General features: G+C 43.1%; 2 protein-coding genes across 6 annotated transcripts in view; one reads left to right on the top strand and one right to left on the bottom strand.

Moving 5' to 3' along the window:
* The window catches only part of AP4S1 (adaptor related protein complex 4 subunit sigma 1), a 75,910-nt gene extending 53,953 nt beyond the window's left edge, over positions 1-21,957 (bottom strand). For both annotated transcript variants that reach the window (XM_077940821.1, XM_015143494.3), the window contains exon 1: positions 21,810-21,957. The gene's annotated coding sequence lies outside the window, so the exon portion shown is untranslated. The remainder of the gene's footprint in view (positions 1-21,809) is intronic.
* STRN3 (striatin 3) overlaps positions 21,194-25,955 on the top strand; it is a 134,006-nt gene continuing 129,244 nt past the window's right edge. For all 4 annotated transcript variants that reach the window (XM_015143492.3, XM_015143490.3, XM_015143491.3 and 1 more), the window contains exon 1: positions 21,194-21,691. In XM_015143492.3, the coding sequence (XP_014998978.1) occupies positions 21,410-21,691 (282 nt within the window). In that variant the 5' untranslated portion in view covers positions 21,194-21,409. The remainder of the gene's footprint in view (positions 21,692-25,955) is intronic.

The raw sequence follows: 25,955 nt of genomic DNA, 5'->3' as shown, positions 1-25,955 counted from the left end.
ATCCCAGCTACTCAGGGTGCTGAGGCACTAGACTTGCTTGAACCTGGGAGGTGGGGGTTGCAATGAGCCGAGATCGCACCACTGCACTGCAGCCTGGTGACAGAGCAAGACTCTATCTCAATAACAACAGCAGCAACAACAACAAATAACAGAAAATATATCTTGCAAAATAAAGAATATACTGTCATGTCTGCCCCCAAACCTGACACTCTTCACAAGGTTCATCTTATGAAATGTGAAGGATTACCCTTGGAATGCATTAGGCAACAGGACCATGGAATTAAATGCATAGTGCCTGGGTCATTAAAAATAAACATATATACTTGAGGCCAGGAGTTCAAGACCAGCCTGAGAAACATAGCAAGACCCCATTTCTACAAAACATATTTTTTAAAAACTAGCAGGGCCAGCCAGGTTCATGGTTCAGGCCTGTAATCCCAGCACTTTGGGAAGCTGAGGTGGGCAGATCGCTTGAGCCCGGGAGTTTGAAACCAGCCTAGGCAACATAGCAAGACCCTGTCTCTATTAAAAAAAAAAAAAAAAAAAAAAAATTAGCTTGGCATGGTGGCATGTGCCTGTAGTTCCAGCTACTTGGGAGGCTGAGGCAGGAGGATGGCTTGAGCCTAGGACATTGAGGCTGCAGTAATCTATGATTATGCCATAATACTCTAGTTTGGGCAACAGAGTGAGACTCTGTCTTTAAAAAAAAAATTACTAGACATATATTGTGTTCCTCCTACTCCTTGCAATACTTGTTAGCTACTATGTAGAAACTCTATCTCTGGAAGGTCCAGCACTACTATGACATAGTAAGTAGAAAAGGAAGGGTTATAGTAAAGTGCATTGTGCTTAACTCTAGATAGTAGGATTAGGGGCAATATTTATTCTATATTGTTACTTAGTTTTAAACTATTGTTACTTAGTTTTTTAAACTTCCCAAATTTTAAGAGATATATTACTTTTTGTGTCACATACATACATATATCACATACATACATATATACAGTTTGTTTTTAAAATGTTGAGTTAAATTATATAATTTTACAAAGTTATCTAGCTGTAAAATAAATGTTTACCCTAAATAATTAAGCTACTGTTTCATTTATTGTGACATTTCTAAATGCCATAAGTCTTTAAAATATGTGCTGTTTTTCAAAATGGATGTGGTAAGAGCATCCAATCAGCATGTCTTAAACTCAGGAAATATGGAAATGGCAACTGCGAGATTCTTTTTGCCATGCCATATTGATTCATTCCATCAGCTTCCAAATATTAATAATTTAGCTGTTTCTGAATTTCTCCATCCATAAATGGGAGGAAAAAATACTGGTCAGTAGCAGATTTTTATCTAATTTGGATAACCTCCCTCAGAGTTTGTTATATTATGTTTGTACACAACAAAAACATTGTTTCTTTGCCTCGGAATTTACTTGACTTCTACAATGATTCAGTTTCCTCACCTGTCAACTGGGAATAATGCTAACTCTGTTGCAGAGTTATTGTGAGGGCTAAATGAGATAAGGAAAATGTGAAACCCTCCAGAGCCTCCTTTCTCTCATCCTATTCTCCAGTGTAGGTAAGATTCTCTTCCCAACAGATTCTCCCTACTACAGTCCTAGGATTACTGAAATCTGATTTCAAGAAACCTGTCACTCATTCTACCTTTTTTCCCATCCACTACCCCCTCTCAGTCTCTCTCTCAAAATCGCTCCTTTATGATTCAAAGTATATTTGAAGTAGCTTTAGATGAAACTTTTTCTTTTTTCTATTAAAGTCTTGAGTCACTCAACAAATATTTCAGCCATATTTGATTAATTTGGCATTACACACATATGTATGTGTGTTGCCTTTTTTTTTTTCTTTTTTGAAACAGAGTGCCACACTGTCAGCCAGGCTGGAGTGCAATGGTGCAATCTCGGCTCACTGCAACTTCCGCCTCCCGAGTTCAAGCGATTCTCCTGCCTCAGTTTCCCAAGTAGCTGGGACTACAGGCGTGCACCACCACGCCCAGCTAATTTTTGCATTTTTAGTAAAGACAGGGTTTCACCATGTTGGCCAGGCTGATCTCGAGCTTCTGGCCTCAGGTGATCCACCTGCCTGGGCTTCCCAAAGTGCTGGGATTACAGGTTACAGGCATGAGCCACGGCGCCCGGTTACATCTGAAAAATTTCTAAAGTTTCACACGGCTCTCAGATCTTGATCTAAAGCCATTTTGGTAAAAGACATTTTGGTAAATTGACCGAAGAGTCTCATCAAATTCTGGTCCGAGATACAATTTAAGTCCAAATAAGTGTAGTTATTTGCAACTTTAAAGTAAACATTAATAAAGCAGAGGGAAGTCAAATGTTTTACTGAAAAGGATACTGTATTTTCAAAGAAGTTCAAGTCAGACTTTCTATCCTAAATTAGGGAGTTGAACTAAAGAATTTTAAATATTTTTACAGGAATATGATGCAGGCTGGGGAGAAAAACTGAGGATGAGGAATCTATATACTATAAATAGATCATCACATTGATTGATTGAAAGTACTTGTTTTATTTTTACTCCTTAATCATCTCTGTGCCTGTGGAGTGGGGGATGGAGAGATTGAGAGTAGACTGTCAAGCATTTGCCAGAGAGAAACTGACTAGCAGAATCCCCTGATGGTAGAGGAGGTAAGAACAGTTTAAAAAGATATAAAGTGGTAATGGCCAGAGTGTGTTATGTACCTGTGTGTGCATGTTTGTGTTTGCCATTGTTGCTATCTATTCCCTACATTTAAAGTTAAAAGTAACTTGGATCATCATATTCTATCTTCCATTCTTTGGACAGAAAAGCTAGTTCAAACAGACCCAAGCTTCCCATTACTGTATATAATGAAGACAACAATATCTTTCAAAATGGAAATAAAATTTCTTCTTCTAAAATTATCTTTCTTCTATTTGGTTTCAGTGCCAAGGGTAATTTATTCAGAAATTTAAAGTAATGTTGGCCGGGTGCGGTGGCTCATGCCTGTAATCCCAGCACTTTGGGAAGTTGAGGCATGTGGATCACCTGAGGTCAGAAGTTCGAGACCAGCCTGGCCAACATGACAAAACCCTGTGTCTACTAAAAATACAAAAAAATTAGCCGGGTATGGTAGTGTGCTTCTGTAATCCCAGCTACTAGGGAGGCTGAAGCAGGAGAGTTGCTTGAACCTGGGAGGTGGAGGCTGCAGTGAGCAGAGATGCAGCCTGGGCAACAGAGTGAGACCCCTCGTATCAAAAAATAAAATAAAATAATGTTAAAATAGGGAATTAAATACTCACTTTGACAAACTGTGGGTATAGGTTAGAAATGGAAAAGAAAAAGCCCTGCAAGGGGAATCTTATTCTCAATTGTTCTAAATTAGCCACTCAATATTTGTGCTTAGTGGTGAAAACTCTTCATCAAACTTGTGGATTCACAAGAATATCCAGTATCTTAATTTTAGAGAAAGGCAGTGGGGACCAAAAATTGTTGTGTTTGGGATGCTCCCAGGAGGTGCTATAGTGATGCTGCAATGAGTCGTGATGCATGTCATGTTACAAAGGAGGAACTGCAGAGGAGAACTAGGATTACTACAGATTACTTCCCATTCCTAATAAATGGTGAATCCAGTTTTCCCCTCAAATTAAAAATATTTCAAACCTGTCAGGCATGGTGGCTCATGCCTATAATCCCAGCACTTTGGGAGGTTGAGGCAGGTGGACACCTGAGGTCAGGAGATCGAGACCAGCCTGGCTAACATGGTGAAACCCCATCGCTATTAAAAATACAAAAATTAGCTGGGTGTGGTGGCAGGTGCCTGTAATCCCAGCTACTAGGGAGGCTGTGGCAGGAGAAATGCTTGAACTCAGGAGGTGGAAGTTGCAGTGAGCTGAGATTATGCCATTGTACTCCAGCCTGGGTGACACAGTGAGACTCCGTCTCAAAAACAAAAAAATAAACAAGCAAGCAAAATATTTCAAACTAGATATTCTGGATTCTGAAATATTTGTGTACTTTTTTTTTTTTTTTTGAGATGGAGTCTCGCTTTGTCAACCAGGCTGGAGTTCAGTGGTGCGATCTCAGCTCACTGCTAGTTCTGCCTCCCCAGTTCACACCATTCTCCTACCTCAGCCTCTCGAGTAGCTGGGACTACAGGTGCCCGCCACCATGCCCGGCTATTTTGTATTTTTAGTAGAGACGGGGTTTCACCACGTTGTGTACTTCTTATCTAAATTTGTTAATTTTTATTAGATATCTGATTCCCAATGAAAACTGTGAAAGAAAACTGGTCTACCATTTTTCTAGTAGTATATCTGAAAAATTTATAAAGCTTCACGTGGCTCACAGATCTTGACCTAAAGCCATTTTGGTAAACTGACCAAAAAGTCTCATCAAATTCTGGTCCAAGACACAATTTAAATCCAAATTGTTTTATGACAGTCTTGAAAATTAAGAAATACAATAAAATGAAAAAAAACTGTGAAAGACATACAAAGGCAAATAGATTTTTCTCATATAGTACATTTTTCTCTTCATTTAATGGGCAGTGATCACCTAACAGCACTGCATTAGGATTCAAATGACAAGTCTGTGAGTATTCTTTTTTTTTTTTTTTTTTTTTTTGGAGACAGAGTCTCGCTCTGTCACCCAGGCTGGAGTGCAGTGGCACAATCTTGGCTCACTACAACCTCTGCCTCCCGAGTTCAAGCAATTCTCCTGCCTTGGCCTCCCGAGTAGCTGGGATTACAAGCGCCCAACACCACACCGAGCTAATTTTTGTATTTTTAGTAGAGAAGGGGTTTCACCATCTTGGCCAGGCTGGTCTTGAACTCCTGACCTCATGATCCACCCCCCTCGGCCTCCCAAAGTGCTTGGATTACAGGCGGGAGCCATCGCACCCGGCTCTGTGAGTGTTCTTAAGGTCAAGTGCAATGTTATAGATTTTAAGTTCAAATCAAACCAAAGGACTTTAGAATTAAAATTTAATTTACCAGTGTTTCCTATAGCTTTGTGTTAAGGAAGAAACAAATAAATGAAAGCTTACTAAGATGTGGAGGGACTAGCCTGAGCAATATGGCGAAACCCCATCTCAACAAAAAATACAAAAATTAGCCAGGCATGGTGGCACCTGCCTACAGTCCCAGCTACTTGGGAGGCTGAGAGGGGAGGATCACCTGAGCCTTGGGAGGTTGAGGCTGCAGCCAGCTGTGACTAGGTCACTGCACTCAGGTCTGGGGGAGACAGTGAGACCGTGTCTCAGGAAAAAAAAAAAAAAGATGCAGAGGAATTTGATTTTACAAAAACTGTATCTCTGACAAGTTGACTGGTAGACTGTAAGTGAATTTAAGTGCAGTACAGGGATTATGGAGACTGTTTCTGTAAAACAATTGCTCCATAATTTATATGCAATTAATTTGTTTCAACATTACAAAGTCTTTTACTCTAATGTTCATATTACCTAGGGATAAATTAATTACCATGTGAATTTTCCCCTAAAAATATACAAGAAAATAAGACTATAAAACTACACCTGGCCGGGCGCGGTGGCTCAAGCCTGTAATCCCAGCACTTTGGGAGGCCGAGACGGGCGAATCACGAGGTCAGGAGATCGAGACCATCCTGGCTAACATGGTGAAACCCCGTATCTACTAAAAAAAATACAAAAAACTAGCCGGGCGAGGTGGTGGGTGCCTGTAGTCCCAGCTACTCGGGAGGCTGAGGCAGGAGAATGGGGTGAACCAGGGTGGCAGAGCTTGCAGTGAGCTGAGATCCGGCCACTGTACTCCAGCCTGGGCAATAGAGCGAGACTCCGTCTCAAAAAAAAAAAACCAAAACTACACCTATTGTATAAGACCTTCCTAATTAAATAAAGTGTTTCCTGAGTTAAAATTAAGTGTTTTTAAAAGCCACATTAGGGCCAGGCACAGTGGCTCACGCCTGTGATCTCAGCTCTTTGGGAGGCTGAGGTGGGCAGATCACCTGAGACCAGGAGTTTGAGACCCGCCTGGCCAACATGGCAGAACCTGTCTTTACTGAAAATGCAAAAATTAGCTGGGCATGGTGGCTCACACCTGTAATCCCAGGTACTTGAGAGGCTGAGACAGGAGAATTGCATGAACTTCGGAGGCGGAGGTTGCGTGAGCTGAGAGCACGCCACTGCACTCCAGCCTAGGAGACAGAGCGAGACTCCATCTCAAAAAAAGTAAAAAAAAAGTAAAAGCTACATTAAGGCTAGGCTCCATGGCTGTCATCTGTAATCCTAGTGCTTTGGGAGGCTGAGGTGGGAGGATGACTTGAGCCCAGGATGTCAAGGCTGCAGTGAGCTGAGATCATACCACTGCACTCCAGGCTAGGCAACAGAGCAAGACTGTCTCAAAAAACCAAATAAGCAAACGATAAAAGAAGAAAGCCTCTACATTTTAAAAAACAAAAACAAGTGAGTCATTAATGCTCCCAATGTTTGATGGTGGTCGTGAAAGACTTCCATTGGTATAATTTGGAAGGCAGTATTACTAACTCTTGGTAATACAATGTTCCAATGAGAGGTGACAGCAAGCTGGCAGCCCTTGCTCGCTCTCGGCATAGTGGACATGGACGAGGGGGCAGCTTGTCTCTCATTGGACAGTCTTATTTTAAAGTGTCCTTGTAAACCACACTGATAACAAGCTCTACCAGCTGATTGGCCTGCTCCATTTTCGGTCCTCTCTGAACCACCAAGGTTTGTTTGTCTGAGGGCCATGAGTAAGGCTGCGGCCTTTCTCTGATCTCGCTTTTCCTTTTGGGCCTGTTCTTCTTGGTCCCTATTATAGAACACCGAGGTTGCCAGGTTTAATAATGCCTCCATATTTTGTTCAGGGCCCAGGGCTTGCTTTTGGAGTCTTATTCTGATATCTGCAGCTGATTGGGTAATAAACTTATCCTTTAGAATCAACTGACCCTCGAGTGATTCAGGTGACAGGGAAGTATATTTTCTTAAGGCCTCCTATAGCTGCTGAAGGAAGGCAGAAGGATTTTCTTGCTTTCCCTGAGTTATGGTGGACATCACTGAATAATTCATGGGCTTTTTCTTAATTCTCCTTAGTCCTTCTAGAACACCGGTCAACTGATGTTTACAACTCCAGTCCCCGTGATCTGAGTCGAGGTCCCAGTGGGGATCCGTACTGGGTATGGCCTGCTGACCGGTAGGGAATGTGTCCTTTTCTTTGGCTGTCATTCTATCATTTACTTGACTAAGAAACCCGGTATCTCCAAACTCTCAGGCTGCAGCTAAAGCCGCATTCTTTTCATTAAAGGCCAAGGTTTGATCTAACAATAGCATGACATCTCTCCAAGCGAGATCGAAGGTTTGCCCTAGACCCTGTAGGACATCTGTGTACCTATCAGGATCGTCTGAAAACTTCCCCAGGTCTGCCTTGATCTGTTTTACATCAGAGAGGGAGAAGGGGACATGTACCCAGGTTGGGTCAAATTCTCCTCTCCCTAGAGCTTGAAGGGGACATAACCAATAGCCCAGGGGGTTTGTGGGCGTTTGGAGATTTCTTTGCTTATTTCCTTATGAGCAGGGGAGATAGAGGATTATCATTAATAGGAAGGGGAGCTATAGGGAGGCTAGGCTATGGGGGTAAGCTGAGAGGTCCTCCTGTGGGATGTAAATTGTAAGCTTTCCATAGTTGTGTATTCTCCTTCAACAAAAAGAAAGCTTGGACATAAGGTGTTTCACTCCATTTGCCTTCCCTCTTACAGAAAAGGTCAAGCTGCAGGATAGTATTGTAATTTTTACTTCCCTCAGGTGGCCCTTTTTCCCCATCAGAGAAAGAATATTGGGGCCAGGCCGTAGTGCAGAAAAAATGAGCCACCTCTTTTTCAGGGTTTGTGGGTCAAATTGGTCCCAATGGCTTAGGATGCATTTCAAGGGTAAGCCTGTTGATGCCTGAGTGTTTCCCATCTGAAAGACAAAACTGCCCACAGTTTTGGTTTGTTTTGTTTCTCCTCCTGCCCAAGAACCCACAACGGTCCCTGGACCCTGCTGATTGGAATAGTTGCGCTCACCAACGCAGCAGCAGAAACAATCCCTGCCCAAGAACCCGCAACGGTCCTTGGACCCTGCTGATCGGAATAGTTGAGTGTTGCTCTCAAAGGCGGCATGTCTGGAGTTGTTCGTTCCTCCTGGTGGGTTCGTGGTCTCGCTGGCTTTAGGAGCAAAGCTGCAGACCTTCGCAGTGAGTGTTACAGCTCTCAAAGATGGCGCATCCAGAGTTGTAACACTCACAGTGAAGGTCTGCAGCTTCACTCCTGAAGCCAGCGAGACCACGAACCCACCAGAAGGAAGAAACTCCAAACACGTCCGAACAGCAGAAGGAACAAACTCTGGACACACCATCTTTAAGAACTGTAACACTCACTTCGAGGGTCTGCGGCTTCATTCTTGAAGTCAGTGAGACCAAGAACCCACCAATTCCAGACACACTAATACCACCCAACTCACCAACTCAGGAGCAGAGGATAATAACAATAGGAAGTGCTTACAGTGCTTCTTAGGTGCCAGGCATTGTTTTGAATGCTTTAACTATACCCATTTAATCCCCCTCATAGCGATGTGAGTCAGAGACTTTTGATCTCCACTTTACAGATGTGAAAATTTAATTACTTGCCAAAGGTCACTCAGTGAAATGGTTGAGGAAGATCCAGTTTCATTTAGTGCATGGCTTTCAAGTCCGTGCTCACCCAAAGCTCATTACCTCTGGGTTTGCTTCAAGACTAGTTAAAGTTAATTCAGTAATGGCTGTAACAAGACCATGGATGTACAGTTTCACTCCCCATTCGCTGGTTTAAATCCAGCCTGTTGTACCCTCTACATAAAAGCTTTCAATGGCTAATATGCATGTTTTGGTAGCTTAGATCTTGACCCTGGAGCACACCACAAAAGGTACAATTCTAACAGATTATTTACTTGTAGTTGATCTCAACAGAGTCAAAGAAGTGGCTCAATCAGATAATGTGAAAATTTAGGACAATAAAGTTTAAATTACTATATTCACTATAGTGTGTTTCACATTTGTGATTAGAGCTAATAATACTTCCAAAACAAAATTCTTAAGTCTGATTTTCTCTTTTAGAAAGTTGAGCTAATCACTCTTTCCACTTGCAATAAATAAAACATACCAGGCAAATGTTATCCAAGCCACGTTTACAGAAGTGTGTCTGAACTTGGTACCATCCTCATTCAGATCAGTTGTCAGAGTAGAACACAGAGACTTTTTAGGTGGCCTGCTTGGTTGTCCTTAGTCCAGAAGCACTTTATGCTATTTTGAATTTCACAATAAAGTGTAGCAACATGTTACAGCTCTTGCTAAAAATGAATTTTGCTTTGTTTTGTTTTGAGACGGGGTCTCCCTCTGTCACCCAGGCCACAGTACAGTGGTGTGATCATAGCTCACTACACCATGGAACTCTTGGACTCAAGATCCTCTCATGTCAGCCTTCTGAGTAGCTAGGCCTACAGGCATATGCCAGCCCACCTGGCTAATTTTTTCTTATTTTTTGTAGAGACAGGAGTCTCACTATGTTGCCCAGGCTGGTCTTGAGCTCCTGGGCTCAAGCAATCCTCCCACCTTGGCCTCCCAAAGTGCTGGGATTACAGGCATGAGCCATTGCATCCAGCTAAAAATGTAAATAAATTTAAATTGTCAGACAAGAGCCTGCCTGACTGTTGCCCAGAGGATATACATACTTAAATTTACACTTCTATATCTCACCATCTTTGGACTAGTAAAAAATGTCATAACGACTTTAATAGCGGTCGGATGAAAATATTTCAAAAGCAGGGCTAGAATATATTATTACTTAAGGAGAAAGAGCAGGCAATTTAAAATTTAAAAATGCAAGAGTGAAGAGAAGCAAAGAAAGTAGTGGTGATGGCAGCAGAGTGCTTCTGGGATCTTCCTGAATCTCCTCACAAAAACAGTGAAAACAACTAGGATAGCAAAAGAAAACATCTACAGACAACATCTCTACCAAAAACTACATGAAAATATGTCCCCTGGAACTCTAGGACGCTAATTAATTGATGGGGCCAAACTAAGGCAGCAACAAGAACAGGGGGAGGGTAGGGAGAGGTCAGGGTGGGAAGGGTGTGTCTGTGTGTGTGTGTCTGTGTGTGTGTGTGCGTGTCTGTGTGTGTGTGTGTGCAAGGCAAGGCATGTCCTGGCAGAAGTGGAGGTTAGAAAAAGAGGATTTGGCTGGGCACGGTGGCTCACACCTGTAATCCCAGCACTTTGGGAGGCCGAGGCAGGCGGATCACAAGGTCAAGAGATGGAGACCATCCTGGCCAAGTGGTGAAGCCCTGTCTCTATTAAAAATACAAAAAATTAGCTGGGCATAGTGGCACGCGCCTGCAGCCCCAGCTACTTGGGAGGCTGAGGCAGGAGAATCACTTGAACCCAGGAGGTGGAGGTTGCAGCGAGCCGAGATCGCGCCACTGTACTCCAGCCTGGCAATAGAGCAAGACTCCACTTAAAAAAAAAAAAAAAAGAAAAGAAAAGAAAAAGAGGACTTGAGAGCATCACAAGAACCAAGAAACCCAGAAATCACTTAAGTCATCACCTAAAAAAGGAGCCCCACTAGAAGTGAGTATGAAACTAAGAATCATAGTGGGAAATGGAAGACTGGTAGGGTCCCTGTTGCAGGGAATGACCCTAAAGCTCCCAGAAACACCTAGTAGAATTTCCTTTGCAGGACAGGCCCTGTACAGAGCAAGGTAGAATACAGTATGTATGTTAATAGCTAGCTACCTAAAGCTGACAATAATAGCTAGGTCAGTCTAATCAAATTTAGTAACATACTAAAATTCAGATAACTAGACATTATGTGCCACCTGGTGTGACGCCACAGGAAGTATGCTGTATCCCCAAATAAGCATTTTTGCCAAGAAAATAAAAAATAAAAACTTAATAAAAAATATAGGCCGGGTATGGTGGCTCACGCCTGTAATCCCAGCACTTTGGGAGGCCAAGGCGGAAAGATTGCTTGAGTTCAGGAATTTGAGGCCAGCCTGAGTAAGAGCCCATCTCTATCAAAAGTTTTAGATTATTAGTTTTTTTCTTTTTATTTATTTATTGTTTGGTTATCTATTGCTACTGAACAAATGATTAAATTATTTTTTCTTTTTGTTACTAATTAATTCATGATGCAACAATATATTCGAATATTTTTAAAAAATAAAAATAGAAAATATGGAGGAAGAAATAATATATTAAATGATAATATAAGATTGTAATTATCCAAATGTGGGAAATTCTCCAGGATAAATAATCTAGTCTCTTCAATAAATAAATGGCATGACAATGAGGGGGGGTCATAGAAAGGCACATTAAAAAAGAAAAAAAGACCTAAAGACATAACAACCAAATGAAATGTATAGATTTTGTTTGGATCCTGATTTGAAATTACCATCTTTTTTTTAAAAAAATTGTTTTTTGAGATATTGGGGGAAATCAAATATGGACTGAGGATTACATTATATAAAGGAATTACTGGCTGGGTGTGGTTGCTCACACCTGTAATCCTAGCACTTTGGGAGGCTGAGGTGGGTGGATCACGAGGTCAGGAGATCAAGACCATCCTGGCCAACATGGTGAAACCCTGTCCCTACTAAAAATACAAAAATTAGCTGGGTGCGGCGGCACATGCCTGTAATCCCAGCTACTCGGGAGGCTGACACAGGAGAACTCCTTGAACCTGGGAGGCGGAGGTTGCAGTGAGCCGAGGTCCTGCCACTGCACTCCAGCCTGGTGACAGAGCTAGACTCCATCTCAAAAAAAAAAAAAAAAAGGAATTACCATTAATTTTGTAGGTGTGATAATGGTATGGTGTTTTGTTAAAAAAAAAAAGAGAAGCAAAAACGCCTAATCTGTTAAAGATACTTGGAGAACTATGTACCAATGAAATATTATAATGTCTGGTATTTACATTAAACATTTCTTCACACAGAAAAAAAGTAGATGAAATAAGATGGCAAAATCGTGCAATGGGAGTTCATTAGATTTTTGTTGTTGTTTTTCCATAATTGAAGTTCTTCAAAATAAAAAGTTAAGTGGGGCCGGCCACGGTGGCCTGTAATTACAATTACGCCTGTAATTCCAGCACTTTGGGAGGCCAAGGCAGGCGGATTACCTGAGGTTGGGAGTTCAAGACTAGCCTGGCCAAGTGGTGAAATGCTGTGTCTACTAAAAATGCAAAAAGAAAAAAAAACAAAAAAAAATTAGCTGGGCATGGTGGCGGGCGCCTGTAATCCCAGCTACTTGGGAGACTTAGACAGGCGAATCGCTCGGACCCGGGAGGCGGAGGTTGCAGTGCACCATACCATTATCACACCACTGCACTCCAGGCTGGGCGTGACAGAGCAAGACTCCGTCTAAAAAAAAAAAAAAAAAGTTAAGTACAAAACTTCTAGGCACAGGTGTAGTGGCTTACGCCTGTAATCCCAGCACTTTGGGAGGCTGAGGCAAGAGGATTCCTTGAGGCCAGGAGTTCAAGATCAGCCTGAGCAATGTAGTAAGACTTTGTTTCCCCCCCACAAAAAAAGTCTAGGCACAACATTATATAACACAATTTAAAATATCCAATTGTTATAAAACTATAAAAACTATAAAACAAAAGAAGCAAAGAGCAGTAGGAGTTATTTTAAATGCCTAAAAAGAATTATTCAGTCTTTTTTTGTTGTTGAGATAATTGTCATGTACTTTCTATTAACAGAAAGCCAAAACTAAAGGTTACCATCATTTAAAAATATGTTGTTATAAAAAATATGTTTTTTGGCCGGGCGCGGTGGCTCACGCCTGTAATCCCAGCACTTTGGGAGGCCGAGGCGGGCGGATCACAAGGTCAGGAGATCGAGACCACGGTGAAACCCCGTCTCTACTAAAAATACAAAAAATTAGCTGGGCGCGGTTGTGGGCGCCTGTAGTCCCAGCTACTCGGGAGGCTGAGGCAGGAGAATGGCGTGAACCTGGGAGCGGAGCTTGCAGTGAGCCGAGATCGCGCCACTGCACTCCAGCCTGGGCGACAGAGCGAGACTCCGTCTCAAAAAAAAAAAAAAAAATGTTTTTGAGACTTTTTGCCAATTTAACATATTCTCCAAAGGAACACTGTCTTTAGCATAGATTTACTGGGCCAGGTGTCCATGTTTGGTGTCCTTCTTTGGAACACTCACCCTGCTGCTTCAATGACAGACAAACCAAGCCTGTTAAATTATTACCTAGCAAACTTTTGGCAATTTCCCAGTCAGTCACATTTTCCAGTCATTTTGCTCTTACGTTTACAGACCTGGTTGTTCATTTTTAGCCAATGTCCAGGAGGGACTTGGCTCCAGGCAATCTTTTTTTTCCTTTTCAATTTTGACATCTCTATGAGTTAGCTATTAAACAATATTATCACAGCCTATTTTTTTCTTACTCATATTACCCAGGAGACAATTCCAGAATGAACTTGGACTAAAATTTTATACAGCATGCTGAGTTTCCTAAAGGTTTGGTATCTATTTTCTATAATCTGTGAAGGTTCTTTTCCTTACAATATTTATCCAAAGGGTTCAAGTGCCCTGCCTATGTTTCTACAATTTTCTTAGCCAAAGCCAATCACTATAATGAGAAGTAGATCTTATTTGGCAGGTTAAAGTATGGTGCAGGTCAAAGCTGCCTCCTTTCTGTACCACGTGCATTAAACATTTTGCTTCTTTGGTTTCTGAACACATCAGCTCTTCTTAAAGATCTTTCTCTGGGGTCTAATACTTTGCTCTCTCTGCTTATAAATGTAAACACTATGCCAGGTGCAGTGGCTCACACCTGTAATCCCAGTACTTTGGGAGGCTGAGGCATGTGTATCATGAGGTCAGGAGTTTAAGACCAGCCTGGCTAGCATGGTAAAATCCTGTCTCTACTAAAAATACAAAAATTAGCTGGGCATGGTGGCGTACGCCTGTAGTCCCAGCTACTCAGGAAGCTGAGGCAGGAGAATTGCTTGAACCCGGGAGGCAGAGATGCAGTGAGCCAAGATCACACCACTGCACTCCAGCCTGGGTGACAGAGCGAGACTCCGTCTGAAAAAAAAAAAAAATTAAACACTATGTAATTTCCCTGAGTGACTGGATCACCCCAAAACTATCTAAAAATAATTTCAAACACATAAATGATTTGAGAACCAGAGACAGTAATATTGAACCCATTGATAGGATGGCAGTAGGCAGAACTGTGCAGGGAGACTTTCCAGTTTCCAAATACACATATACACTCAGAGCGAGAACAACTTTTTTTTTATCTTTTCATTTTTTATTTGATATGGAGTTTCGCTCTTGTTGCCCAGGCTGGAGTGCAATGGGGCGATCTCGCTACAATCTCCACCTCCCGAGTTCAAGTGAGTCTCCTGCCTCAGCCTCCTGAGTAGCTGGGATTACAGGCATGCGCCACCACGCCTGGCTAATCTTTGTATTATTAGTAGAGATAGGGTTTCTCCATGTTGGTCAGGCTGGTCTCGCACTCCCAACCTCAGGTGATCCACCCGCGTTGGCCTCCCAAAGTGCTGGGAGTACAGGCGTGAGCCACCGCGCCCAGCCAGAGCGAGAACTTCTACTAAGGACTTACTGAAGTGATCAAGAGCTCTTCAGCTTTCTTTCTTCACTGTGGAGATAAGAATACTTGTTATAGCCTTTGCAGATGATGCAAAAAAGATGACTAGTGTTTGTGAATTGATTTGAACTCTTTGGTAGAAGGATGCCAGGTACCTAGACAGCAAGATATAAAACTGTACAAGGCTGGGCATGGTGGCTCACGCCTGTAATCCCAGCACTTAGGGAGGCTGAGGTGGGCGGATCACAAGGTCAGGAGTTCAAGACCACCCTGGCCAAGATGGTGAAACCCTGTCTCTACTAAAAATACAAAAATTAGCCAGGCATGGTGGTGCATGCCTATAGTCCCAGCTACTTGGGAGGCTGAGGTAGGAGAATCGCTTGAGCCCAGGAGGTGGAGGTTGCAGTGAGCCGAGATTGCACCACTGCACCCCAAATTAGGCAACAACAGAGTGAGACTTTGTCTCAAAAAAAAAAAAAAAAAAAAAAAAGCAAAACTGTACATTCTGGGTGAGTAATTACAGGGAGCTATACAGTCCTTAGAGTCAGGGTCAACACTCTTTGAACATCAAGTATTGTAGTAACTGGTAAGAAGACATCTGAGTTTTATCTACTCCTGATTTATTTAAAAGCCTGGAATTCCTTAACCTATCTTTGTTGACATAACACATGTAGACAAAATATGACAAGTCCCTCTCTGGTTCAAAATAGAATAAGCACACAGTGTCTAAGATTAGATGCCCTATTTAGGAAGTTTCAAAGGTGATGCCTGCTACCACACCTGGCTAATTTTTTGTATTTTTAGTAGAGATGGGGTTCCACCATGTTGGCCAGGCTGGTCTCGAACTCCTGACCTCAGGTGATCTGCCTGCTTCGGCCTCCCAAAGTGCTGGGATTACAGGCGTGAGCCACTGCGCCCAGCTCTTTTTCCTTTTTTTGGCGGGGGGACAAGGTCCCGCTCTGTCATCCAGGCTGGGCACCCAGTGGTGTGATCATAGCTCACTGCAGACTCAACCTCCCGGGCTCAAGTAGCTGGGACTACAGGCACCTGCCATCATTCCCAGTTAATTGTTTTATTTTTTGTAGAGACGGGGTCTCCCCATGTTGCACAGGCTGGCAAATAGGCATTGTTGAAGATTATCAGCAATAGATCGAAACTGGGAGAACTTATGGGCATGGAGGAGGCATGAACGGGACTGATGAAAGGACAGAACAAATAGGAAGTTTCAAAGGTGAGCTTTAAGAGAGGAAATGACTCAGCCACAGTTTAGGGTGATAGTTCCAGTTAGGTGAGTTGTAGGTGATAATGTGGCTTGGGTGAGCTCATTATCTATGGAGGACAAGATTCTAGAAGCTCGCTCCGAGTGTCATCAGGAATCATGAACCAAAGCACAACATTACACAATATTTTTCCAATAGAGGAGGAAATACTGGCATTCTTTACTTTTAAAACTCAGGGCAGTTCTGGTTATTGAAGCTTAAGAGACAACTGGTATAATGACAGTAACAACTAATAAAAACGATTGACATGAAGAAAAAATATTCGTATTAGTCTAGTCTAAATTTGACTTATTCATCAAACATTTGAAGATCCAACCTTTCCCAGACTCTTGGGGTACAGTTTTGAAAGAGAGGGGTGTAGGTCCTTCCCTTCTACGAGGCTGCAATCCTGCAGATAAACGACTTCACGGTCTAGGAAGGATGAAGTCAAAGACTGCTGTATTAGTCCATTTTCATACTGCTATAAAGAACTTCCCTGAGACTGGGTAATTTATAAAGGAAGAGGTTTAATGGACTCACAGTTCTGCATGGCTAGGGAGGCCTCAGGAAACTTACAATCACAGCAGAAGGGGAAGCAAGTACATCCTACGTGAAGGGCAGGAGAGAGGAGAAAGTGAAGGGAGAAGAGCCCTTTATAAAACCATCAGATCTCCTGAGAACTCACTGTCACGAGAACAGCATGATCCAATCACCTCCCTCCCTTGACACGTGGGGATTACAACGAGATGAGATTTGGGTTGGAACACAGAGCCGAACCATATCAATTGGATTATTGATATTTATAAAACCATGATTAAAATGAACGTAGACACATTCCATTGTAATTCTTTAAATAGGCAGCACACTTGAAGTTTCAAGAAAGGTAGTTTCAAGACAGATCAGGACAAAATATTGAGGAAGCCAGAGTGGCTGGTGCTAAGTAATTTGCCTAAAATTAGACGAGAAACTCTGTGAAGGCAGAGATTACGTGTCTGGGTCATAGTGGATCAGCAGGGAGCAGTAGAGCACCTGAAAAGTCGTAGCCAATCAATACTTCTTAAAAAATAAAAAAAATGGGCTGGGCTCAGTGGCTCATGCCTGTAATCTTAGCACTTTGGGATGCCAAGGAAGGAGGACTGCTTGAGGCCAGGAGTTGGAGACCAACCCTGGCAACATAGTGAGACTCCCATCTCTACAAAAAATTAAAAACAAAAAATAGCCTGGAGTGGTGGTGTGTACAGGTAGTCTTAGCTACTCGGGAGGTTGAGATGGGAGGAAAGATTGAGTCCAGGAGTTCAAGATCAGCCTGGGCAACACAGTGAGACTCTCTCTCTACAAAAAATAGAAAGGAATAAAACAAAAATTGAGTACTCATTATGTGTAAGTATTGCTTTTGGAGTGTTTAGTATGAGTGTTACTGATCAGTACACAGATGGTGTAAATACAGTGTAATAAGTATTAAAGAGATAAGGCCCTGTGCAGTGGCTCACACCTGTAACCCCAGCACTTTGCTAGGAGTTCAGGACCAGCCTGGGCAACATGGCAAAGTCCCATCTCTACAAAAAATACAAAAGTATTTGCTGGGCATGGTGGCACATACCTGTGGTCCCAGCTACTTAGGAGGCTGAGGTGGGAGGATCGCTTGAGCCGGGGAGGCTGAAGCTGGAGTGAGCCAAGATCGTGCCACTGCACTTCAGCCTGGGTGACAGAGTGAGACCCAGTCTCAAAAAAGAAAAAAAAAAAAAAGATTAAAGAAAAAAAGAGATAAACATAGGAGGGAGGCTACTAGAATAGAATAGTGATTCTAAAGAATTCAGGGATATGGAGGCTTCTTGGACAAAGTAACGCTTGAGCTGAGTTTTTTTGGGGGGCGGGTTTTGTTTATCTTAAGACAGGGTTTTGCTCTGTTGCCCAGACTGGAGTGCACTGGCGCAATGATGCAATCAATTATGGCTCACTGCAGCCTGGACCTCCTGGGTTCGGGTGATTCTCCCATCTCAGCCTCCAGAGTAGCTGAGACTACAGACTCACGTGGCCACTCTGGCTAATTTTTGTATTTTTAGTAGAGTCGGGGTTTTGCCATGTTGCCCAGGTTGGTCTCGAATTCCTGGGGCTCAAGCCATCCTCCCACCTCCGTCCCCGAAAGTGTTGGGATTACAGGTGTGAGACATTGTGCCCGATCTGAGCTGAGTTTTGAAGATAGTCAATGGGGCACAGTATGTGTTAAATCACTGTGGAATGAAATAGCATTATACATTTGAGGAACCAAAAACAGTGCAGTTTGGCTGAAGAGAAGAATGAGGTGGCATGATGGTGTTACGGTAGATTAGGTTATAGGGTGGATCTAGATCTATTTATATGCTATGTTAAAATTTCGGCTTTATTCTAAATTTAGAAATCACTCAACCATGTTAAACAGAGGAATGACAGAATCATATCTTCATTTTAGGAAGACCAATCAGGCAGCAGTGATAGTGCAAAGTGGGGGTAGAACGGAGGTGGGAAGGTTTAAACTAAGTATAGAGAGATAATAGAATCCATAGGAAAGATATCACTGAGAAAGAAATTGGATTGTGGGGGCTGAGTGAAGGGTGCTAGAATGACTGCTAGGCTTCAAGTTTGGATGTAGTGTCACTTAATAAGGTAGATAATAGAAGTAGAGGTTTTGTTTTTGTTTTGAGGGTAGGTGAGGAGGCAAAAAGGATAATAAGTCCAGTCTTTCCTTAAGCTCAAGGTACCAATGGGACACATAAGTGTGCATGTTAGTCTTCTTTTGATGCTATCATCAGGTCACCCACTCTCACAGATGGTTTTCTTTGTTGTTGTTGTTGTTTTTGGAATGGAATCTCACTCTCTCTTTTGCCCAGGCCGGAGTTTAGTGGCATGATCTCGGCTCACTGCCACCTCTGCCTCTGGAGTAGCTGGGATTACAGGCAAGTGCCACCACACCCAGCTAATTTTTGTATTTTTTTGGTAGAGACAGGGTTTTGCCACGTGGGCCAGGCTCGTCTCCAACTCCTGAGCTCAAGTGATCTGCCCGCTTCGGCCTCCCAAAGTGCTGGGATTACAGGTGTGAGCCACCGCACCCGGCCACAAATGTCTCTTTGTGTGTGTGTGTGTGTGTGTGTGTGTATATATGTCTTTGAGGCAGCATAATCTTTCCAAGCTTTTTATGTGCTATGAGGCCCCCTAAAAAGGAATCGGATGAATAAACAGGTTGTATGTTGGTAACTATAAGATAAATAATACTTTAATAATTTGAAGAAATATGAAATCTTAACACTTTGTGAAGCCAACGGGGGTGGACCACTTGAGCCCAGGAATTGGAGACTAGCCTGGACATCATGACAAAACCCCGTCTCTACAAAAAATACAAAAATTAGCTGGGCGTGGTGGATGCACGCCTGTAGTCCCAGCTACTCAGGAGGCTAAAGTGGGAGGACCACCTGAGCCAGGGAGCTCCAGGTTGCAATAAGCAGAGATTACACCACTGCATTCCAGCCCGGGCAACAGAGTGAAACCCCGTCTCAAAAAAAAAATAAATAAAATAATAATTTGAAGAAATAGTCCCTAGCATTATAGTACTACGATCTAATATCTCATTTCATATATAAATAAAACATGGCAGCATGAGTAACAAGTCCAATCTGCTTTCCATTATACTGTAATAACAGTAAAGCAGACATGATAAAATAAGATGAATTACTTTATCTCTTTGAAATTACTTCCTGATTGGTTGGTAGTGCATACTCCTTAGTACAAGTTTTATTGGCTTTTGCAACAAAGAAAAAAATTTTTAAAAGTAACAGATCTTAAATGCAATTTTCCTGTATCGCTATTAATATAATTACCGAACCTAATTTCCTTATGTTGCTAATTATTTTTGTCTTATTTTTCAAATAAATGCTTCTTAGCTATATTAATTTTTAGAAACATTCTAGTGCATTAGGATATTTTCTAGGAAACTAAGCACATAAAAATACCCACGATTGTACTTAAAATATTAGCCTTGTCTCTTATGCGTATATTACATTCACTCAAACTTTTAAAAAAAATTTTCCGACACGGAGTCTCGCTTTGTCGCCAGACTGGAGTGCAGTGATGCGATCTCGGCTCTCTGCAACCTCAGCCTCCTGGGCTCAAGCAATTCTCGTGCCTCAGCCTCCTCAGGAGCTGGGACTACAGGCGTGCGCCACCACGCCCGGTTAATTTTTGTATTTTTAATAGAAATGCGGTTTCACAATGTTGGCCAAGCTAGTCTCGAACTCCTGGCCTCAAGTGATCGCCCACCTCGGCCTCCCAAAGTGCTGGGATTACAGGCTTGAGCAGCCGCGTCCGGCCATATTCACTTAAACATTTAATGACCCAGGAGAACATCCATCTAGGATTTTAAGTTGTACTCACAATGCTTTTATTTTCTGTTTCGATCAAAATAGTCTATTGATGACAATATTTGTGAGCCCATTCATTTCTAAGATATCAAATTGTTAGTCTAGCCAGTCTCCTTCAAACTTTTCTCCCTTTACCTACCATCGTCAAGATCTAAAGGAATTCACTACCTCTTCTTCTCCCAAGAAAAAAAAAAATCGCTCCTCCCCCTCTCCCAACCCCCCGAAACACAACCCATTCCAGAAAAGGAAAGAAGAGGGGACGCAAAGTGGAATAAGTTACGACGCGCGACCCAGCGCACAGAAACGGTACCAAAGCCCAGGCTCGAGACGGAGACGAGGAATCAGTAACCACAGCCGGAGGATCTTGGCTATTTGCCAGAAGAGAACTGACTGGTGCTAAGAAACCAGAGACAGAGCCAGTGACAGGAAGGGAAAGAGGGCCCACCCTTGGGACTGCCTGAAACACCCAAAGAATGAAAAAGAAACGTCAGGAATCCGAGACGGGCTGCGGTCGGCCAGAGCGACCAGCCAGGTTAATAACAAGCTCCGAAGCCCGGCACACGGGTGAGAGACCCTTGGGAAGGAAACTGCGCCTGGGGACGGCCTGCTCGAAGGAAACTGATAACCAGGAAGCCTACGGCCGCCTCGCTTCCAAAAGCCAAAGTCGGAGCCCCGGCGCCCCGTAGCTGCCGGCAGACACCGCACCGGGTCAATACGCCGGCCTAGAGGCGGAGCCCGAGCTCTTTCCCCGCCCTCTAACGGCGACCCGGGTTGCGTTCTCAGTGCGCCGGCGTAGGGTGAGGCCGGACTCTATTTGGCGATTAAGCGTGAGGCTGCGTTCGCTACCCAGCATGCTGTGCGCTAGTGACGGCCCTCCGCCTATCCCCTTCCCAACTCTCCCCCCACCCCTCCCGCCGCGGCCCCCCTTCCCCTAAAGTGAGTGAGTGAGACGGGCAGATGGAGGAGGGACTGTAATGGCGGCGGCCGGCAGCTCCCTGCTCTGACCCACGGCAGGCACACAGTAACGACCCCTTCCCCGCCCCTCTCCCGGCCGGCCTCCGCCCCGCAGCCAGCGCGGGGCCACCCTCTCCGGCCCTTCCCCCAGCTGTCGGCGTCTCGCCCTGCGCCCCGGCCGGGGCCCCACACACAATGGACGAGCTTGCCGGAGGCGGTGGTGGCGGCCCGGGGATGGCGGCCCCTCCCCGGCAGCAGCAGGGACCTGGGGGGAACCTGGGCCTTCCGCCGGGGGGGAACGGAGCGGCGGGCGGCGGGGGTCCTCCGGCCTCCGAGGGAGCGGGTCCCGCGGCAGGCCCCGAGCTGTCCCGGCCGCAGCAGTACACTATCCCGGGGATACTGCACTACATCCAGCACGAGTGGGCTCGGTTCGAGATGGAGCGGGCGCACTGGGAGGTGGAACGGGCCGAACTGCAGGTACCTCGTTGGGGTCGGTGTGCGGGACGGCTGCGGCGGCTGGGTTCCCGGCCGGGGGGTGGGGCCGGGGACTCCCCTCAGCCGGAGCCGGTGCCTTGGGAGGCCGAGCGGAACCTACCTGTGCTGCTCGGGGTGTGATGGTCCTCTCAACGGCTTTTCCTGGAGTCCCCCTCCCTCTTTCCCGCAGAAGCTTGCTCCCCAACCTTCACTAGCTACGCGGTGCGGGCCTCCTCCGGGCAGCCATTTTGGCTTTTAGTATGGCGTCTGCGGGGGCTCCTCTGGAGGCGGCCTTCCCGGGTCTCCGGGGCTTGGGGCCGAGCACCTTTCTGTGGGAGAGTCCGGTTTGGGGCCTCTCGACCCAGAGTTTACTCTTGTTTGTTCCTCTTGAGATGAAGAGCCTGACGAGAATGACTAGGATAGGCATCTTACCCCCCTTTTCCGGACCACCCCCCCTTTCCGATTTGGCATATCTGGCCCCCTCCCTCAGTCTTGGTACGCACTTGCCCCTTGACAGCCACGCTTCTTTCCTGGGCTGCTACGGTGCACAGTGACTTGGGACTGACCTGTGAAGTTTTATTTCCCATCGTCAACTTTTTAAGTACTTTCTTACCTGAGATGCTGCCTTAGTCACTTGGATTTTCTGTAGTTATTCCTTACTTAGTGACTCATCAACGCTTTCAGCACTGAATTTTTCTTTTCACAGTACTCTTCACTAGATCTCCTTTCCTCATCTCTTTATCCATAAAAAAACCCAACCAGACGATCGATGCTGTACTTATGAAACGACTGAAGAGATTTAATATTCGCTTGAACTGAAATGTAGTTATATCATGTTACTTGTGCAGGAGAAGTGAGATGTTCTCAGGACCCTTCATAGTTGAGCTTGACTCGATCCTCATGATGTGAACCTTTGATAGGCTACACATTTGGAAGCTGTTGGTAGTTAACAGCTCATGTCCTGGTTCTCAAAATTGCTGCATCTTTTTGAAAGGATTATTTAACTTTCTTAGGTATTTGTGTTTATTTTTAAGTACCTTTCCAGGGCAAATTTAGGCTTAGAAGCAAAAAGCATGCGTCTAAATAGTATGGCACCTGTTCTTCAGACTGTTGTATATTTAGGAGGTAAGCAGTGTTTGCTGTCATATATGTCATATGCCTATGGTGAATAGTTAGGCAAATGTAGTGCTGAAAGGAGGAGGATTGGATTAACTAGAAAGGGTGTCCTCAAACAAAGGGTTTAGTTTGGTTCTGAACTAGTAAACTTTTATATGACTGCACAAAGTGGGTGAAGTTAAACTTTTCAAAAGTAAAAAATACTTGGGTATTTTGACACTGTATGAAGTCTTAAAAAATTGTAATACTTGTTAGTCATAGCTTTACAATTGTGTTTTGATATAATATTGGGCTTTAAAATTACATAACTTTAAAAAAGCTGAAGTCAAAACTGGTTTCTTTTAAGTTGTGTACAGTCTTGCTTTAAAATACTTAAAATTTATAGAATTCTGTTGATATACAGCTTTCTACTACATACTGTAAACTTAATTTTCTGTGTGAGTAAAGTTAGGCATTTGTTCTTAAAATTTGGATTGACAAATGCATTAAGGCCTAGGCTCACTAAGTAATACTTCACCAGTCCCTGCTATGGTTTCTTTGACCTTTGTACTATTGTATGCAAGTTTTGATTTTAACACTCTTTAAGTTAACAATTGCATTTTTCACCCATAAACTTCACTAATGTGAGCAGCTGAGAAGAAAGATATCTTGTGCGCAAATTAGTAAAACCTATACTATATATTAAAGAAGCCTTTATTGCCTGCTCTAGCATTTGCTTTCCCTTCTTGGTCTCCTCTCCTTAACGGGCAGCAGCAAAGAATTTTAAGGAAGATTCTTTTTGCTTGCTTGCTTGCTTGCTTTCAGATCTATTGGTACAGTAGTTCTGTTATTAGCCATCCTACGTTTTTGTTTGTTTCCTTGTTTTGAAGAAGTCCTACACTGTTTCTAGACTTATTTCGTACTGATTCTTTTGGAGTAAAATGTTCACGATGGCTTTGGTTTTTTTTTGTGTTATATATTTAAAATGTTTTATTGGGTTAACTTAGTTAATAAGGTTTCTAGTTTCTATCAGGAATATTGAATTTGCCTTAGGTGCCTTCAGTCTACTGAGATTGCTTGTGAGATGCATATTTTAAAATGTATGTGTTGAATACATATTTGTGGGAGGATGTAGTGAAGCATCAGTGGATTTTTACTGTAAACCTAAACTTATTTTTAAGAAAGACAATCTAGAATTAAGACAACTTACATATTATTATGTGCAGTCTCCGGTGCGATTCCATCTACACATATTTTTAAAGTGTTAATTATGGAATAGTTTCAATAGAGAACATGAGCTTAAGGAATACCCCATATTGATGTAAAATTTTAATGGGGAATATTTTTTTCCCTGGCTTTGGGAGAGATATTAAAAGGAACTTTGCAGTATGATTCTGTTCTCCGTAAAAAGAATTTATAGTAAAGGTCTTAGAAACTTGGAACGAAACCAAAGGATCATGTCTTAAAGCTCTTCTGTCTCTGATTCTTCCTTACCTTGAACTCAGGTAAAGCATTGTTAATAAGGTCGTAGGACAGTTGTTTCTTAACTTTTATATAACATGAATTACCAAAATTCCACAGACAGTCCACTTCAAGCCCTAGATCAGTCCAGATCTCCAGAGATTGAGAGGCCTACGTATTTTTTAAAGTTCTACAAGTGATTCTTTCTTCACAGTAGTGCCTGTTACAGAGAAAAATCACTACACTACACTTTTCTTTTTTGTAATTTCATAGTAGATTCATTAAATCTTGTCATGGAAAAGACACTAGGATTTGCAAATCACTATTCTAGATCAGCTTTTGAAAATCCTGAAAATAGAAAATTCAGGAGATTCCCCCCTTAGAAATGAAGAAATCAAGTTAAGTCTAAGCAAAATATCTCCTACTAACTTAAGGATCTTTAAGCAGCAACATCTATCATGTTACGACTTGTAAAAGTTAGAAACTGCCAGTTAATCAGCACTATAACCTTCTGAGGTAGGTATTCCTATTTTACAGGTGAGGAGACAAATTTAGGTAGGTTAAATAATTTTGCCAGGGTCACCTAGCCATAAAGTATTGCAGCTGAGATTCAAACCCAGGTCTGTCTGATTCCAAAGCCTGTGGTCATATCACCACTCTTGTAACCATTATGTTATACTGTCTTAGCACTTTTTTATAGAGTGGAATCTGACTTGTAATTCTTCGTCTAGTTTTGTGTGGCCCACACCACTTGAGTACATTTCAATGAAGTTTTATTGAGCCCCCATGATGCTGCTGCAAGGCATAGTTTATATATATTGCTAATGTGTCCTTATATTTTTCTTTGTAGTTTGTATATAGTAAGTGGATTTTGGGTATATACAAAATGCTTGTTTGCCAAGTGTAGAAATATGACATACCTAATACAAGAAAATGTAGTCAAAGAGTTTTTGTTCTTTTTTTTTTGAGGTGGAGTCTGGCTCGACTGTTGCCTGGGCTGGGGTGCAGTGGCACCATCTCAGCTCACAGCAAGCTCCGCCTCCGAGTTCATGCCATTCTGCTGCCTCAGCCTCCCAAGTAACTGGGACTACAGGTGCCTGCCACCACGCCTGGCTGATTTTTTTATATTAGTAGAGACGAGGTTTCACCGTGTTAGCCAGGATAGTCTCGATCTTCTGACATCGTGGTCTGCCCACTTTGGCCTCCCAAAGTGCTGGGATTACAGGCTTGAGCCACCGCGCCCGACCGACAGTGATTTTTCATAAAGGTGTTGCCTTTATTCTGGGATTTTTTCCCTTCATACATTTTTACTGTTAGGCGTTTCCTTTTTCAGATGATGGTGATAATAGAGTTAAAAAAAATTTATTGATGGTATTAAGGGAGTCCACTACCTTGTGTCAGATTCCCTGTTTCTTTTTGAAGTCCTTGAAATGAAGTTTAGGGACCACTGATCTAGAATTCTCTGTATGCTCCTCCACTACCCATTAACCCCACTCTATAGTCTGCCTTTTCGCACTACTCTCCCCTCACTCCCTTCTAAACACTTTGTATGACACTATGTTTTCTGTTCATGATTGACCTTCAAATTGCCAAATCCTGTGGCCTTATAGACCATATGTACCTAACCAACACTCTGCTGTTAACAAGTTCTTCAAAATTCTTTTCTTTTGCTTCCACTCTGTTTTTCCTGTCATCCACTTATCACTTTTCT

The sequence above is a fragment of the Macaca mulatta genome, chromosome 7 (genome assembly GCF_049350105.2).
Source record: "Macaca mulatta isolate MMU2019108-1 chromosome 7, T2T-MMU8v2.0, whole genome shotgun sequence".
NCBI lineage: Eukaryota > Metazoa > Chordata > Mammalia > Primates > Cercopithecidae > Macaca > Macaca mulatta.
Note: the sequence above shows the minus strand (reverse complement) of the source record. Positions and strands in the feature narration are given on the sequence as shown.